The sequence below is a fragment of the Triturus cristatus genome, chromosome 4_2 (genome assembly GCF_964204655.1).
Source record: "Triturus cristatus chromosome 4_2, aTriCri1.1, whole genome shotgun sequence".
Taxonomy (NCBI): domain Eukaryota; kingdom Metazoa; phylum Chordata; class Amphibia; order Caudata; family Salamandridae; genus Triturus; species Triturus cristatus.
In genome coordinates, this window is record NC_140586.1 from 210,422,906 (window position 1) to 210,441,881 (window position 18,976).

Consider the following 18,976-nt stretch of genomic DNA (forward strand, 5'->3'; position numbering starts at 1 on the left):
GCAGTCGATTCTCAGGTCTGCTTCATTCCCCTGCTGGCCACGGTTCCCTTTCCTTGTTTTAGGCATTTATTCTTTACACTCTCCATCCCCTCAATCTACACCATAACAATCGAATTTCAAGAACTGCCCAATTTCTTAGACTCTGTGTAGTATTTGAATAATGTCTGCATACTCACCATCACGCTGTGTTTGACAGAGCAGGGTCCATTCAGGCCCTGTGCTGTCAATCATATTCGCACTATTGTGTGCATTTGTGCAAACACAGTCATCATGACAGTACCCTGGCAGTGCCAATTAAAAAATCCATGGTAAATCCTCGACAATGCACCATTTGCACACTATTTTTACCCCCCCAAATTGGGGGGGTTCTACCTTATGACGGTCGGGCTTGCTCGCCGTGCGAGCACACCAACAGCCACTCATCCCAAACCTTTACGCCCCACTAATTTCAGATGTCACCAGCCGCCCCTGCCCGCAATATCCAGAGGATTTTAACAGATTTCCACGGGGATGTGGCACGATTGAGAAGGTTGCCCCTGACCTTACTGGGCAGAGTCGCAATGTTTAAAATGGTCACACTCCCTAAGTTACTCTATGTCTTCCAGAATACCTATAACAAGATACCTGAGGACATTTTTAAGACAATAGACATGGAGGTTCGTACATTATTATGGGTTGGAGGCCAACCTAGGATTGCGCCCCAGACGCTTCAGTGCAACCCATACATTTGCGGGATTGGTCTCCCGGACATAAGATCCTTTTATCCTGCGACACACTTAGTGGCCATTAATGAATGGGTGACACCTCCCAGGGGACTACCCAACATATGTACTAGAGGCAAGTCAATTCGAACTTACATTATATATATGGGGACAAGGGACTCCGACAACTATTGCCCGCGACCCAGACATCGAAAGAGGCATGGAAGGCGGCTTATAGGCAAATTAAATGGGCCAAAAAACGTACAAAGGAAACCCCGCTAGGGGAAGGCATTCGCCTACCCGAGCTGGGGAAACTGGGAGGCTTTGGGTCATGAGATGCAATCAGAATATCCAAATTGGGAGAGCTCCTTTTGAAAGGGTCCCTGATTACCTTTAACATCCTACAAGGAGTATACCTGTTAAGTGACAACCAAAGATATCAGTACTTGCAAGTACAACACGCAGAGCAGGTTGATACTACTAATATACCTGAATACGCACCACTAGAGGGGAGACTCCTTATGGGAAAAATACTGGAGAAAGCTATCTTGTGGACTTACAAGACCCTGATGAATAATATTGCAGACAATTTAAAAGGACTCAGGACGCAATGGGAGACCACCCTAGGGGAACTTGATGACGTGGACTGGGAGGCTTCTTTAATGCATCCCAGGGAGGTTGCAATTAGACTGAGATTGCAAGTGATACAGTTAAAAATTCTAAATAGGAGATACCTTGATAGATACCGCCTCCATAGAATGGGACAAGCAGAAACTCCAGACTGTTTGCAATGTGGCAGGGACATATATCCATACCCTGTGGGAGTGCCCACCCATACAAACATATTGCGCCAAGATATTTGAGGAACTCAGCGGAATAATTGGGTCGCAGCTGCCTAGGGATGCCAAAAATGCCCTACTGGGCATGCCCTCAGACACAGATGTATCCAGACATACCCTCACGCTATGTAATCTAGGACTAGTAGTAGCCAAAAGAGATATAGCAAAGCACTGGGGGACATCCTCAACTCCAAAGATAACTGAATGGAAAACCGGAATTGACCTCTATATGGGGGTGGAAAAGGTGACCTACAAAGCAAGAGGGTGCCCAAAGAAATTTACTAAGATCTGGAGTCCCTGGCTGCGCAATTATGGACTAGAAATGAGCGATGAGTCAGGCACTTCCCTACCTGTACTAGAAGAACAATAGCAGGATATGGGGAACTCCCAATCGTCGTAGTGGTAGTGTTAATAAATGTACTACAGGAAAACTGGTGGAGTGGGGAAATGTGTATATTACTCTATAACTGTATTTTTCATGTATTGCTCTGTGTGATAGTAACTGTGCGAACTCCCTCGTCTATATTGTATTGTTATGCCTTTCTCAAAAATATCAATAAAAATAGTATTTTGTTAAAATATATATGAGGTTCCCAAAATATGGGGCCCATGGATCTGTGCAAACGAAAAAGTGGAACATGGCTGGGAGACTAAGATAGCATAGAAGTGTGCAATTTTTAATGGCATTTCCTGCTTGGTTATGATTGAGATATTGTACATGTATTGAGTACGAGTGCAAGGGTTCCTGAACCAAATGTCTTGTACCCTGCCTTCTGTCGTAAGGTGGCATATATTGTCAGGTAATGTAATCTGATCTGTAAGAAGCATAGTTTTTCTTTGTTCGTTTTGCTTTTGTTTTCTAAAAATCTAATAAAAATAATTAAAATATAAAAAAATAGCGCTAACTGCCAGTTTTGCATGCTTTCACTTAATAATGACTGAATTTCAATTAATTAGGCAAAAGCCAATTGCACAGATTTTATATAGCCCTAGTTCATTCAGGCCGTCCTCTATTTCAAGCCACTTATTTTTGCATAATTCTTATATCTTCAGTAGCGTCTTGTTTTTCTGAGATGCAGCTTGATGGCTGGGATGTAAGTTTATTGCTCTGTCGCCTATACATTCACAGGCAAGGATGATTCTTTTACTGCTTTTGCCAGTAATGTTGTCCTTGTTTCCACTTCATCCCATCCCACGGGCAATAGCGAAGAATTTATAAAGGTGGTATCTTAGTTATAAAAGTTACGTTTTGGCTGTTGTTGAACTGTACCCATATTAATATTGAAAAGAGGGGCCCTTGAATGATGATTTAAAGTCTATGTATCTAGATAGGTACTTAGGAGACAAATGAAGGTAAAAAAAAAAACATGTTATGAGGATGCCAGTCAAAGGATAATATGGGTATGATGCTGATTCAGAAGCAAATTCAAAACACATAAAGGATCATTGTCTTTTTGTGTACTTTCACAGAAACACTACACAAGGGCACCAAGCCCAGGATTGATGGAAGTCTTCTTCTCTATCCTCTCAAGCCTCTTCACTGTTGTGCCAACCATGAAGGAGAAATTTGCCATAAAACTTGGTACGTGAGTCGATGTATTATTACCTTTCTTTTTTATAAAATGTGCTTCCCTCACACAGAGGAAAAATTGGCTGTGACTGTGACTTGTGTCATGTGGAGCTATAAGCTCTTGTCCTCTGCTGTATCAGTGCACCCTGTCATCTTGCCCAAATTTGAAAACGAGGCCAAGTCTTTCAACTGGACTTCTCTGGAGACGCTGTGAAATCTCTCAAAACTCACTCATTCTGAATATTATGCATGTGTAAGATGGTTTAATCATTCTGCATAATGGGATATTCACATATTTCCTTGAAAAATGAATATCTCCACCTATATTTGGGATCTTGCAGATACATGAAGATTTCAAGGGTGATGAAATAGGATTACAAGTAAGTTAAGGGTTACCAAAGGGTTAAGGGTAAACAAATCAAAGAGGACATCCAGACGCTTCACGACCTGATTCTGCAACAACACAAGCCACAAACTAAACTCGCTCATCGGCCATGCACTAGCCCCCCCGCCTCAGTTGCCCCCCAGATGGGAAACAGTATCTTACCCCACTGCTTCATCTCCTCCTATCAGGAAAATAATCCCCATAACACTGAAAGATCTTACCGCCCTACTTCACTCCTACGAACTATCATCCCCACCCCCTGAACCTGCACAAAGGGACAACACGCAGATACTGTCCTTAATCCAACCCATCCATTCCAATACCTCTAGAGTTTCAAGACACCCTCCCATAGGTATTGCTGAAAATAACCTCAAGAGGGTACCCATCCTTCACAACCACAACACTACCCCCACCAAGACCCAGCTAAAATGTATCCCACTAAACTGTAGATCGGCAGCACATCATGCCGCTGATATAGCTGACCTCATAATAACTAATGAACCCGACCTCATAATTTTAACGAAAACTTGGCTAAACGAATCATCCATGCCCCTCTTAGACATACTAGTTTCCCCTAAATAGTACATCACTAGACTAGATAGGCTTGATAGGCCAGGGGGTGGCATTGCCTGCAGCCATAGGAACAACCTCTCCGTGAACCGCTCCAACTCATCAGCGCTCTCCTCCTGTGAATACCTTTGCCTAAACATCACGAGCAATAACAAGCCTATATGCTCACTACATTCATTTTACCACCCTCCTGGTGAAAACCCCATCTTTATTGAACACGTAATGGATATCCTAGCCACAAATGTCGGACAACAAAATACTCAGATCTTACTGGGGGACTTCAACCTCCACTGGAACGATCCTGACGACCCAGAGGTCAATACCTTCAAAGCTTTTCTGTCCGACCTTAATTTGTCCCAAATCTGTGACAGCCCCACCCACGAAAAAGGTTCAACCCTCGATCTAATAATTTCCAAAGCAGACTCTACCCAGCTGGAATCGATCCTCCCTTATGACTGGTCAGACCATGACATAATCACTTTCCATATCAAGGAAGCAGTCAAACTACTATGTCCAACCTACGAGAACGAAAATCTGGAAGAGGAACCTAGAAAACGTCAATCCTGCCTCTCTCGCAACCGCTAGTCACATCCTCACACCCCTACCGGATGGATTAAAGGATGTACATGATCTGACCAATCACTACTTTCACTCTATGAACAGGGTACTAGACAACTTAGCTCCCCTACAACTGAAAAGAGTCGCCGCAAAAGAATCAAACCCCTGGAATGATGGTAGGCTAAATGAAGACAGAAGATCACTAAGAGCAATTGAAAGACAATGGAGAGCCACTCCATCCGCTGCCCACCTCAAATTACTAAGAAGCACGAGAAATTCCTATTACAGAAAGATTAGACGATCAAAAGCTGACTTCATTTGTAAACAATTAGACCAAGCCAAGAATTGTCCCAAAAGACTTTTCGAAATAATCAAAGATCAATCTAAGGGTGTCTCCCACTCCCCCCAATCTAATTCTGAAACACTCCTCAATTGCGAGGATCTTGCATCCTTTTTCACAACAAAGACAGAAAACTTAAAGACAGACCTACTTAACGATCTATTATCCCATACCGACCCACACATGAGCGTCTCACTGACTACACCAGGTACCGCGATTATCTGCTCTACAAAGCTCAACCTCAAAAACAATGCCTCCTGGACCGCCTTCAGCTTTTACAGCGAAGAAACTATCTTTAAAATGCTCACGGCCCTGAATCCCTCCAATCACTTCACAGACCCTCTCCCAGCAACCCACTTAAAAACCTTCACATCACTGCTAGTGCCCCTATGGACTAGGATTATAAACACATTCTCTTCTGCAAGGAACCATACCAGACATCCTCAAAGCTGGTAAGGTATCCCCCATCTTAAATAAACCATTGGCGGACCCGTCAGACCTGAATAACTATCGCCCAATTTCTAACATTTTGACCCTGGCCAAGCTACTAGAAAAATGTGTCCACACACAGCTCAGTAATCACATAGACCACTTCAACCTGCTCGATCAATTCCAACTAGGCTTTCGATTAGGGCACAGTACAGAATCAGCCATGACCCACATAATTGATGATGCATTACAAATATTGGATCAAAACAAAGCCTGTCTGCTAATCCTGCTTGACTTCTTATCCTCAGCCTTTGATACAGTCAAACACGACAACTTACTAGACCTCTTGAAACATAGAATGGGACTATCTGGTACAGTGTTAACTGGTTCACTTCCTTCCTCCAAACAAGATCAACCAATCGTTATCTAACCCCTCCCCGGTCACTTTGGGAGTACCCAAGGGATCCTCTCTCTCCCCGACACTCTTCAGTCTGTTTATGGAACCACTCACTGAGCTTCTCAACTCCCTCAAATATCCAATATCATATGTATGCCGACCACACACAACTCTACATTAAGGTCCACTCACTTGAAGACCTCAAGTCCCTTAATGCAACGCTCCTTAAAACACAGACCTGGCTGGCAAAGAACTATTTAAAACTAAACACCCTAAAAACAGAATTTCTCTTAATCGCTCCGCCCAACCAAACAACCATCATCGGCGAGTGGATGAAGCACATTACAGCACTCGATGGTCAACCTCTCATCATTGATTCCGCTAAATCACTAGGAATAACCCTGGACAATAAGCTAAATATGCAGAAGCACATAAGCGCTGCAACTAAAGGAGCAAATTTTCAGATGAACACCCTGAGAAAATTGAACCCTTCATACCCGCAAGTGACTTTAAACAGGCAGTTCAATCTCTATTAATTCGGCGTTTGTCACCGGCGTTGTGGTCGCCGGGATGACATTGTGGTGTCTACTTAGACGCCACCTCTGTGTGCTGACGTCAGTTTTTTCTTTTTCCATGCCAGCCAGCGCAGATCCGGAGAGAGCTTGCCCCTTTGTCATTTTTTGACGAAACTTTTTTCGACTTTTGTCCACGTCTTTTTGAGTCTTTGGCTCCTGGTAGCACGAGGGTTGTCAAATCGTCGGCTTCAACCCTTGTGATTCCTGTCACAAATTGATCTCGTTCACGGATCCGCACCTCGTGTGCTTCTGGTGCCTGCACACCGACCACGACCCGAAGTCGTGCTCCGACTGCCGGGCCATGAATTCGAAGTCTTGAAGGCCCGGCAGTCCACTACGTGTCATTCGAGGTCCGGGTTGAGAGGAAGGTCTTGGGACTGGTTCCGGAGCCACCACCACTCGTCATCGAAGTCTTCTCACTTCTTCTGTAAGTTGAAGCACAAGAAAAAGGCCGAAGAAGCATCTTTCTACGCCTTTTCCCCGTCCGTCGGTCAACGCGACGCAGGACCCGGAGCGTCGTCGCTCTCCAGTTCCATCTTAGGAGCCCGCTTCTTGAACGGCTCCTCGCTTCCCTCCTTTTCCCGGAGCCAGAGCATCCCCTGCCTAGCTTCGAGCTTTTTATGAGCGCTTCATAGCATCTTTGGGCAGCTCGACTCCGCTGGCGTGCCTTCGCGTCCCGCGGACTTTGCTGGGGGCCCTGGGCCTTTGATGCAGGCTGCTCCGGACCCCCCGAGGATCCAGGCCTGGTACCTTCCCCGGTGCCGATTCCAGTGACGACACCCCCGACGACGGTTGTGCCCCAACCGGCGTCGACCCCAGCCTCACCCCTGGCTTGCACGCGGTGCCAGACCGATGTCGGCACCGGCGCCGGAGGGTACTTTTGTGCAGCTGTTCATCCTTGGTGTTCCCTACCCCCCTAAGTGGCAGCTAGAGGAGGACTGGGAGGGGTATGTTGACCCTTTAGCTGAGCAGCTTGAAGAGGCGGACTGGCGAGAGGAACTTGGTGATGCTAGTGGTTTGGATACCTCCCCAGACCTTGGCATGCTCTCCCGTCCTACTGTGGCTACGGAGGAGGGAGCTTCATATGCAGTGGTGTTGCGCAGGGCGGCTAGAGGCCTTGGACCTGAAGCTTCCAACTGTGGCAGTCAGGGCAAACCTCCTGACAGAGGTACTTCAACTGGCAGCGGCATCTTTGGAGCCTCTGCTGCCTTTTAATGAATCCCTCACCAACGTCCTTCTGGGCACTTGGCCCAAGCCCAGCACATGAGTTCCTGTGGACAGGATGATTGCCCGAATCCACCCCCCAGGCGACCCACTTTTCCTCTCCCATCACCCTACCCCCGAGAGCTTGGTGGTCCAAGGCTCATCTTCTAAAGGGGCGTTCCCTACTCCTCCCCCAGATATGGAATCCAAGAAGGTGGACCACCTTGAGAAGAAGCTGTTTTCTTTCGCCAGCTTGGCGCTGTCGTCGGTGAACACCTCATTCCTCTTGGGCCGTTATACACATGCGGTGTGGTATACGATTGCGCAAGTGCTTCCACAGTGCCCGCAGGAGGCGCTACGCCTGGTTGAGGACGTCTGGTTTCTCTGGGGATGTCCAATCAACCCTTCTGGACATGACCTTTGATGGCCGTCGCCTGTTCGGTGACAAGGCAGACTCAGCGCTTGAGCGCTTCAAGGATTCTAGGGCTACGGCCAGATCCTTGGGCCCCGCGGCAACCTCTCGCCCCACGAAGTCCGCCTTTTACCCCTTTTGCAGCTACGGATGGGGTGCCCCACCATGTTTCACCCAATCTGGCCAGCAGGCCGTGCAAGCTACCCAGCCTGTGCGTGGCTGTGGACGTGGGATCCAGCGATGCAGGTCTGGGGGCCAGCATGTGGGCCAGTCCACCCATGTCCCCCCTGCAGCAGCCTCCAAACCCTCCTAGACTGACCTTCCAGGGCCGCCAGAGGCCAGTGGACGGCAGGATTCGCCATCACCTCCCCCTCTGGCAAAACATCACGTCGGACAGGTGGGTTTTGCAGATAGTCCGAAGGGGCTACTACCTTCCCTTCGAGACTACCCCTCCCTCCATGCCACCAGCACTCCATCACATGTAGGAGGGTCACTTGGCCCTTCTCCGCCAAGAAGTTGCAGCTCTCTTGGCCAAGGGAGCTATTGAAAGGGTCCCTGTGCCAGAAGTAGGTCATGTTTCTCCCACTACTTTCTGGTACCAAAGTAGGACAAAGGGCTACGCCCTATCTTAGACCTCAGGGCCCTCAACTGCTTCCTCCGGAAGGAGAAGTTCAAAATGCTCACGTTGGCTCAGGTCCTGTCTTCCCTAGATCCCGGAGACTGGATAATAGCGTTGGACTTGCAGGATGCCTATTTCCACATGCTCGTCCTGCCAGCCCACAGGTGTTACCTACGGTTCACGGTAGGCCACAAGCTCCCTTTTGGAATTACCAGTGCCCCTTGGGTGTTCACGAAAGTGATGGCGGTAGTCGCAGCTCATCTACGCAGATCAGGGGTTCTAGTCTTCCCCTATCTCGACAACTGGCTGTTGAAGGCGAGCTCGTCCCAGAGTGTCGTCTCCCACCTCCAGACTACGGCGGACCTCCTGCACTCACTGGGGTTCACTATCAACCTGCCAAAGTCGCACCTGATACCTGATATTCGGGCTATGATACTGATGTTTTAGTCTATATTCTGGCTTTCAGTGAGAATTACCCTGAGGCTGCATGGCATCATGGCCTTCTGCATCGTGCTGGTGGATCATACTAGTTTGCAAATGCGGACCCTACGGTGGGACTTGATGTTCCAGTGAGCGCAGCGTCAGGGGAATCTTTCCGATGTCGTCCAGATCTTGGAGGGGACTGCACATCGATTGCAGTGGTGGCTCACGAACCAAGATTGGGTCAGCGGCAGATTCATCTCCCTTCCCCAACCAGAGTTTACAGTAGTGAGGGATGCGTCACTCCTGGGATGAGGTGGCCACCTGGGAGAGGCGGAGATCAGGTGTCTCCGGCGGAGTCTGATCTCCACATCAACCTTTTGGAGCTCCGGGCGATCCGTCTTGCACTGAAGGCATTCCTTCCTTCTGTCAAAGGAAGAGTAGTGTAGGTGTTCACAAACAGCACCACCGCCATGTGTTACTTCAACAAACAGGGCGGGGTGGGGTCGTGGATCCTATGTCAAGAGGCTCTTCGCCTTTGGACATGGCTGGAACATCACGGCATATCCCTGGTGGTTCAACATCTGGCATGTTCCCTGAACGTCAGGGCGGACAAACTCAGCTGCCGGTGCATGATAGATCACGAATGGCATCTTCACTTGTAGATGGTGCAAGGACTTTTTCAACAGTGGGGATAGCCTTGGTTAGATCTGTTTGCCAACTAAGAGAACGCGCAATGTCAGCAGTTCTGTGCATGTGAAACTCCAAGGCGACACTTGCTCGGCTACGCTTTTTGTCGCAAGTGGAATCGCAGCCTCCTGTACGCCTTTCCGCCTGTCCACTTCTGCCCAGAGTGCTGAAGAAGATCAAGCTCGACCGGGACCAAGTCATTCTTGTGGCTCCGGAATGGGCACGAAGAGTTTGGTACCCCGAGCTCTTGAGCATGGCCATCGATCCTCAGATCAGACTGCCTCTTGGTGAGGATCTTCTGTTGCAGCTGCAGGGGACGGTCCTGCACCCGAACCTGTCCAGCCTCCACCTTCTTGCATGGAGATTGAAGACCGACAGTTGACAGCTTTCAACCTTCCTCCCGAAGTCTGTAATGTCATCTTGGCAGCCAGACGTCCCTCCACTAAACCAGTATACTCTTGTAGATGGAACAAATTTGTGGCATGGTGCACAACAAAGGCTGTGGATCCCCTTTCTGCCCCTCTTTCAGAGGTTCTCCTCTTCATTCTATCTTTGACCCAGCAGGGCTCTGCTCTGGGCACTCCTAAAGGCTACCTTTTGGCCATCTCTGCCTTTCTGCGCCTTCCAGATCAGGCTTCTCTTTTCAAGTCTCCGATTGTAAATAGATTCCTGAAGGGCATTACTCATCTCTTTCCTCCGTCTCCTTTCGTAATACACCAGTGAGACTTGAATCTTGTTCGTAATTTTCTTATGTGTGCTCCCTTCGAATGACTACATAATTGTCTTCTTTGTCTTTTTACCTTAAAGACTGCCTTCAGGCGTGCCATCACTTCGGCTCACAGGGCGAGTGAGCTACAGGCTCTTTCCTCTAAGCCTCCTTTTTCTTGCAGTTCATCCGGACAAAGTGGTCCTTCGCACTAGGCCCGCTTTTCTGTCCAAAGTGGTTACCTCTTTCCACATAGGTCAGACCATCACATTGCCCACCTTCTTCCCGCCTCTGCACCCTTCCAAAGAGGAGAGACTCCACCATCTGGACCCAAAAGGTGCGCTGTCCTTCTACCTTGACAGCACTAAAGATTTTCGGGTGGACGATCAACTTTTCATGGGTTATGTGGGCGCCAAGAAAGGTCGGGTCATGCACAATCGTACCATCTCTCGATGGGTTTCCCTATGCATCGACATCTGCTATTCTTTGGCAAAAAAAGGAACCTCCAGTAGGACTGCCTGCCCACTCTACCAGGGCGACTGCAGACTCTACTGCTTGGGAAGTGGAGTTCCGTTGATTGACATCTGCCAGTCAGCCACGTGGGCATCCTTGCACAAATTCACCAAACATTATTGCTTGGATAGACAAGACTGGAGAGAGAGCTTTTTTGGCCGCTCTGTTCTGCAGGACTTTCTGGTGTGAACTTAGTTCGCAGACTCACCTCTGGAGTTGGCATTGCTGGGGTATCTATTCTAAGGTATCTATAACTAATGGTCTCCTTCAGATGAACAAGTTACTTATCTTCGGTAACGATGTATCTGTAAGAGGCATACACTAGATTCCTTACTGCCCCAGCCATCCTGCCCTTTTTGCAAACTGACTTCTAGGGATAGGGACTCCCTTCCAGGGCCCTACTTTTGTGCACCAGGGGTCAGTGTCTTGCATGGGCCTGTGCTTCTGGTGTTGAAAGTCGTGTCAGAACTGACGTCAGCATGCCGCAACGTCATTCCGGCGACCACGACACCAACAAAGGACGCGGAGTTGACCGACGCCACCTATCGATGTGCAGAGGTACTGCTAAAGAGAAATTCTCGGGATCCAGTCTAACACCTGGGGGTAATTTTAAGGTAAGGAATCTATAACTAATGTATGTCTCTTACAGATATATCGTTACCGAAGATAAGTAACTTGTGCATTCACCCCTTTCCTCACAATGCTTTTTCAGGGGAAACTGCACAGTCCTTAAGCCTCCATGCTGAACTTGCAATCCTAGATGACTCTTTCTGTTTTGACAATTGACTGGTAGTTAATTGTTCAGCCCGAAGCAGTTAGGATTCCCATACACTGGTCTTTGGTCTCTTGTGATTTCTAGTTGAAGATATCTGGTTATATTGTATCAGGACACTACACCTTTTGAAATCTTTTGATGTCTCATTGCACTCAAAGTAATTCTTTTGGTTGCACTTGATTTTGAACAGCCTTTTCTCTACAGAGATCTTGCCTTCCGTATGGTTCTCGTTTATCCAAAAATGACCTGCATAGTTTGTTTTATATATATGCCTTCCTGAAAGCCCACTTCCAGAGGCGTCCCATACACAGAACAAATGTGCAGAAGCAAGGAGCACTCCATAACTTCTTCAGAGTTTGCTGTTGGTCATTTTCATTAACCCCGGAAACCTAATGGAGAACGTGGCCCCATCTCAGTGGTTTTTGTTACTTTGTTGGATATTTCTCAGGAAAGTTCCACATCACAACACTGAAGAAATCCAAGAAATCAAAATGTTTGTTATCATTAACATAGTTTCATTCCTTGATGTAGGTGTATTTAAAACCAAATACACCCTCCCACATGGCATCAAGACACTCAGTTCCAAGGCATATTCCACCGAGTACTTCCCATTCAAGTAGGCACACAATGTCAGCACCTTTAATCCTGAGAAGTTTACTGTCAAGGATTTCTTGGTAAATTAGTGATCCAACTCTCTTCAGTGTCCTACAGTAAAAGATACCTCTGTTACTGATAGCGGTAATGGAGATTTCTGTACTTGCTTTGTGAAAAAAGCTTGAGAAGAGGAAATATGATCCTTCCCCTCAAGAGACTTTTAAGACTTGATGTTCTACTCCTACCCCTGTCCCGGTAAACGTCCTAGAATTAGCCCATCAAACTGCATGGCAGAGAAAGATACCCCTGTGCATTTCACTAGTTCAAAGATTTCTTGGCATACCCAAAGACATATAGCACCCTCTACACAGTTACTTGCTGACGCTGGACTCCGATGTTTCTGATTAAGATGAACCCAAGGTCCGGACCTCTGTATGTCCTGAGAACCCCATGTTTTGATCCTTGTGCACGATTGTGTCTATATCACAGACAATTTTAGGTACTAAATTGTGTCCATATCACAGACAATTTTAGGTACTAACTCGGATGAGTCTGATGTGCTGTTTGTCTCCATGTACATACACAGTCTCATGGATAACCTGTTTTTTCTACAGCAGTTTTAAATTGTTTATGCCTGACCAGCAGCCTGATACGATTCCTGGTTGTATGTATGTTTGCTGTGTTTGCGTTCATTACACATGAAAATGGCAAATAAAGTATCTTTAAAAAAAAAGATTTCTTGGAATTGAAATGGATACAACTACATAGGAGTCCTAATAGAGAACATATTGGCTCAGATGACCGTTGCTTAAGACTATGGGGCCGTTTACGAGGCGGCTGTAAAAGGTTCCGACCCCATCGTAATGGCCGTCGGTTTTCTTTACGACTGCCTCATTACGAGGGAGGGTGTCATAAAGTGAACCTGACAGACATTCCATCTGGCTTCCGACGGGCTTCGAGAACCCGTCGGCCAATTGGAATCTGCCCTGTGATCTCAAGGGCGGGCTTTTCCTCCCTTGAGAATACAATGTCTGGTTTTGGCAGCCTTTACCGTGCCTGCCTTTCCGATACAGAAAGGCTGTCAGAAGTTGACTTTGGGGGCCCCCAGCAGGTCCCCCTTCGGTGCACAGCCTCCAGTTGGAGGCCGAGGAGGCACCTATGATGCCCCCCTGTTGATCCCAGTATCCTGTGGCAGTCACCTTGAGGTGCCTGCCACGAGGTGCAGGGAGGAACTGCACCTCCGATTTTACTATGGGAGCATGCATTCCATAGTAAAATGCAGGAATGCGACTGAACAGTGTTCGGTCGAATCCTAATGGGATGGTTGGGGTGGCCGACCGGGTGCTGGTCTGTCCCATAATAGATGCAGTGTTGGGGGAAAGTGATTCTGACCAACATCGTAATGACCCCCATGTCAGTATTAGCGTTTTTTACGACTCCTGGTGAGTGGGGACTCAAAACTGAACATACCGTTCAGTGTCTCTCAAACTTTGGCACTTTAACCATCTTAAAAAGTCATGAGAGAGTCCTTTGTGATGACATTTTTAACCAGATATTCCATCATTGGGAAAAGCATGATAGACCTGTTCACAATGGCTGAAAACACAAAATGGCAATGCTTATTGTTTAAGTAATAGAAACCCAGATTCAAGGGAAATGCACTTGATGAATTGTTGAAAGGTATTTCTTTATGCTCTCCATTCACTCCACTTGATCCCAAAAGTAATTGAATCAAGAGAAGACTAGAAGACTAGTTGGTCCATAGTAGCCCCACCAGTGGTGGTTCACATGATTCAGTAACAAAATATCGAAACCACAATTATCGTGGTATATAAATGTTGTGTCAAAACCATTAAACACAAAAATATCATTATCCCATGCTTATAATGTAAATAACAAAATATCGAAACAAATATTGCTGTACACTAATTTTGAAGACATTTAAAAAAATATATATATCTATATATAATCATTAAATATATTACCATTTAATAGTAATATAATTAAAATTAAATATATGTAAACAATTCAAAAATATATATAAATGTTATACTTATTTGAAGAAAAAACTCATGTATATCTATGCGTGTGTTTAAACATATATATTCAAAACTATTAATAAAATAATATTTTTAATGTACATTATAATTTATACATAAAAAATATAACAAAAAAATATATATGTATATATATATATATATATATATATCTCACACAACACTCCGGAAGTCCGGGGCTTCAGGCGCCGCGGTCCTGGATGGGTTCCGGTAACCCTATCAAATATCGTGCAAATTTCTCCTTTTACCAAGAAAATTCCAGGACACTCCGGGATGCTTGATTAGTTTATTGGAAAAGTTGCTCTCTACTAACGCGTTTCACCTTTCGGCTTATTTACGGTGAAAAAGGTGAAATGTGTTGGTAGAGAGCAACTTTGCCAATAAACTAATCGAGCATCCCGGAGTGTCCTGGAATTGTCTTGGTAAAAGGAGAAATGTGTGCGATATATATATATATATATTCAATGAAAAAACCATAGGTTTCACACATGTTATAGTTAGCTGGACATTTTACTGATAAAAAACCAATGAAATTCCCCTGTTATAGTTAGTGCAGGCAACTATAACTCACGTGACCGCAATCCTCTGCTGATGCTACTACTGTATTTAGACACTTATTTGCCCATGTCTTCTTCCATTAAATTTTAGCTATACATATATTACAAATATTTTTTTTTCATAAAGACACATATGTCATCAGCAGAGGATTGCGGTCACGTGAGTTATAGTTGCCTGCACTAACTATAACAGGGGAATTTCATTGGTTTTTTATCAGTAAAATGTCCAGCTAACTATAACATGTGTGAAACCTATGGTTTTTTCATTGAATTTGCAAGGTTTTTTAAATGCTAATTCCTAACTATAACGTGTGTGAAACCTATGTTTTTTTCAGTGAATTTGTAGGTTTTTTTAAATGCTAAGTTACTTTACGCCATTCGTGGCGTGCGCGCCCACTTAACGCAGTTCGTTCCGTGCGCACACGGTGCGCTTCGCGCATCGTGCGCGCACAGTGAGCACGCGGTGCGCTTCGCGCACTGCGCGCCCACTTTACGCAGTTAGTGCCGTGGATGGGCCATGTACGCACGATGCGCATCGCGCACCGTGCGCACATGGAGGACATATTATGCGCTTCGCTGTGAAAGGTAAGCTTTTACATTTTCTACACTAATTATTGGCCATGCACAAATGGTGCTCTGCGGGCACCATTTGCACACGGGGTGGGGAGAGTGTGGATAATTTTTTTTTTTTGTTTTTTTTGTTTTACCGTACGCGTACGGTAAGCGTAATCGGCAATTTTTCCTCTCCGCTTAAGAGTGCGAGAGAGAAAATGGCGGCCGCCGCTTCCTGGTTTCGACCGATTCGAATGTTTACTAAGATCTAACAGCCAATCAGAATCGCGCTCGCGCACGTCACCGTACGCGTACGGTAAGCGCACCGTAAGCGCACCGTAAGCTGGCTCAGATATATATATTTATTTAAAGGCTATTTTCTCAGAATCTACTGAACAGATTTACACCAAACCTACAAAAGGCACTTCCTTGACCTGTAGACTACCTCTCTGCCAAATTTCAAGGAACTCTGTTCAGCCGTTCGGGCTGTAGCTGTGTCTAAAGGTCCTATGGAAAAATGCATGGGAAAAACGCGTTTTGGGACCCCCCTTTTTTCTCAGCCCCCACTTGACGAATCCCCCCGAGACTTTCAGGGAAGGAGCGGAGCGTAGCGCCCCACCTATTTTGAAAATTTCGCGAGGATTCGTCGTCCTGCGCAAAAGTTATTCCAAATAGAATGTTGCGGATTTCCTATGGAAACGTGGTCCTAACTATAACTACCTACTGGCGACCGCCAGTAGGTAATATATATATATATATATATATATATATATATATATATATATATATATATATATATATATATATTCACTGAAAAAACCCTAGGTTTCAGGGACGTTATAGTTAGAAATTAGCATTTAAAAAAACTTTGAAATTCAGTGAAATAAACATAGGTTCCAGGGACATTATAGTTAATTGGACATTCGACTCATACAGAACCAGTGAAATTCGGGCCGCTCTAGTTAGTTCAGCTAACTATAACTCGTGCACCCGCAAAGCACTGCTGATGACGTCACATATTACATCATTCATGACATAGTCAGTGACACCACTGATGACATCACTGATGACATCATCAGTGACTGTGTGTTTCTGTAAAGTTTAAATGTTTTTTATATATATATGCCAAGGTATTTTAAAGAATGAGTGGGTGTATAAGTGTCTGAATGTATCATTTAGTAGGTGCGTGACTGAGTCTATAAGTGAGTGATTAAACGTGTCTTAGTGAATGCACAAGTTAGTGACCAAACTGTGTAAATGTCTGTATCAGCCTGTCAGTTGGTGTGTAACGGCTCAATGGGTTGGTGAGTAGCTACATGAGTGTCTATATGGGTTATTGATTGGTTGTCTGAGTATATGTATGGGTGCCTGAGTGTCTGTGTGGGTGGGTGGGGGATGTATGACTCCCTGCATGGATGCATGAGTGGGTGATTCACTGGGTGTATGCGTTCAAGAGTGCGTCTGTGAGGATGGGTGAGTGTGTGTATGGCTATGTTGGTGAGTGAATGGATGTCTCAGTGGTACATGTGTGAGTATTTACATATGCAAAAGGCAGTATATATGAGTGTTGGAGTATAAACATGACTATATGTGAGAGTGGCTATATGGATGAGTGTGTGCTTGTATCAGTGATTGTATAAGAGAGTAAGTATGTGTTAGTATATGTATGAATAAGTGAGGTGTTGTGTGTATAACGGTATAGGTGAGTAAATGGGAGTGTGATTGATTCTTTGCATGACTGACTAGGTGTGTGAGTAACTATGGGTGTGTGGCGGTGTGAGAGTGTCTCTATAGGTGTATAAGGGCATATGATAGTGCTGTATTGATGAGTGACTGCATGTATGAGTGACTGTGTAGGTGAATAAGTGGATGGGTGTGTAGACCTAGGAATCAGTGAGTGAGTATGTAGTAACTGGTATTGGTGTGTGTATGGTTTTGAAAATGGTAGTCTGTATTTTAGAGTGGGTGTATCAAAGGTTATATTAGGTTGTGAGGAGGTGCATCCGATTATCACATGGATGATGTCATCAGTGATGTCATCAGTGATGTCATTTGAAATGTCATCAGTGATGTCACTGACCATGTCATGAATGATGTAATATGTGATGTCATCAGCAGTGCATTGCGGGGGCATGAGTTATAGTTAGCTGAACTAACTATAACGACTGAATTTCACTGGTTTTGTACGAGTGAAATGTCCAACTAACTATAATGTCCCTGGAACCTATGTTTTTTTCACTGAATTTCGAAGGTTTTTTAAATGCTAATTTCTAACTATAATGTCCCTGAAACCTATGTTTTTTTTGGTGAATCTCTTAAGGTTTTTCTAAATGCTAATTTCTAACTATGCTTACAGAGGTAGGACATGTGCAGAAGAGTAAGAAAGTCGCAAGAGAAATGCAAAAAGAGGCAACAGAAGTCCAGAAAGACAAAGAAAGGTGTAGAAAGGAGCAAAAGATATGCAGAAAGAACCAACAGAGGTGCAGAAAGAGGGCTTGTTACAAAGTCATCCTGTGCCCCCAACGTTTTGTTGACGGGTACTGGTGGTAACTGACTCTGACTAACCAGGCCTCGAGCCAGTGCTATACTAAAAGACAGTTAGAATACAGCGAAAACACCTACATACACTAGGGTACACTATGAGTTGGGGTACCCCTGTGATTGGCATGACCTCCCCTGTAAGGCCCTAGTATATAATAGGGCAGGGGAATTAAAACTACCTCTAAGTCAGAGGTGCAGAAACATGCTACTTTAACTAGTAGTCGCATTTGCAGAGTGGTAGAGAAAGGGTGCTGGACCTCCGACCAGCGCTCAAGACTTCCGCTGCTTAGGACTTACAGGAGGGCTTCTTGGCCCCCAAAGTCCCTCAGGAGTAAAGTGGACTTCATCCCCCATCTGATAGTCTGCCAGGAGACATGTTTGCAGAGTGGTGGAGAAAGGGGGCATGGCCTCCAAAGACGTCTTAGCAATCCTACTGTGTGGGACTTACTGGAGGTAACAAGAGGGGTACTTGGCCCACAAGGACATCCTTGGGGGCCAACTACCCCTCCTATTACCTCCAGTAAGTACCACACAGCAGGATTGCGAAGTTCTCCTAACAGACCACGCCCTCTTTGCACACAGCTCTATAAACGTGCTCCCTGGCACGCTCTTTGATGGGGATTGAAGTCCCCCGGGGAGGTGGTGGTCCCGGGGCTAGGGGGGACCCTCGAGGCCCCCCATCCCATTTTAATAAAGCCCCGGGGAGGTGGCGGTCCCCGGGGCTTGGTGGGGGCCCGTAAGGCCCCCCTGATTAGAATAAAGCCCTGGGAATGTGGCGGTCCCCAGTAAGTACCACACAGCAGGATTGCTAAGTTCTCCTAACAGACCACGCCCTCTTTGCACACAGCTCTGCAAACGTGCTCCCTGGCACGCTCTTTGATGGGGATTGAAGTCCCCTTCACTGCTGGGGGTCCTTAGGGTCCAACTAGCTTACCTCTTCCCTCCAGTAAGCCCCACACAGTGGGATTGCTGA

The 18,976-nt window shown here is 45.9% G+C and overlaps 1 protein-coding gene across 1 annotated transcript in view; it reads left to right on the plus strand.

The window, feature by feature from the left end:
- The window catches only part of MEI1 (meiotic double-stranded break formation protein 1), a 2,222,673-nt gene that overhangs the window by 995,795 nt on the left and 1,207,902 nt on the right, over positions 1-18,976 (plus strand). The window contains exon 15 of the mRNA XM_085599901.1: positions 3,011-3,122. Within this exon, the coding sequence (XP_085456027.1) occupies positions 3,011-3,122 (112 nt within the window). The remainder of the gene's footprint in view (positions 1-3,010; positions 3,123-18,976) is intronic.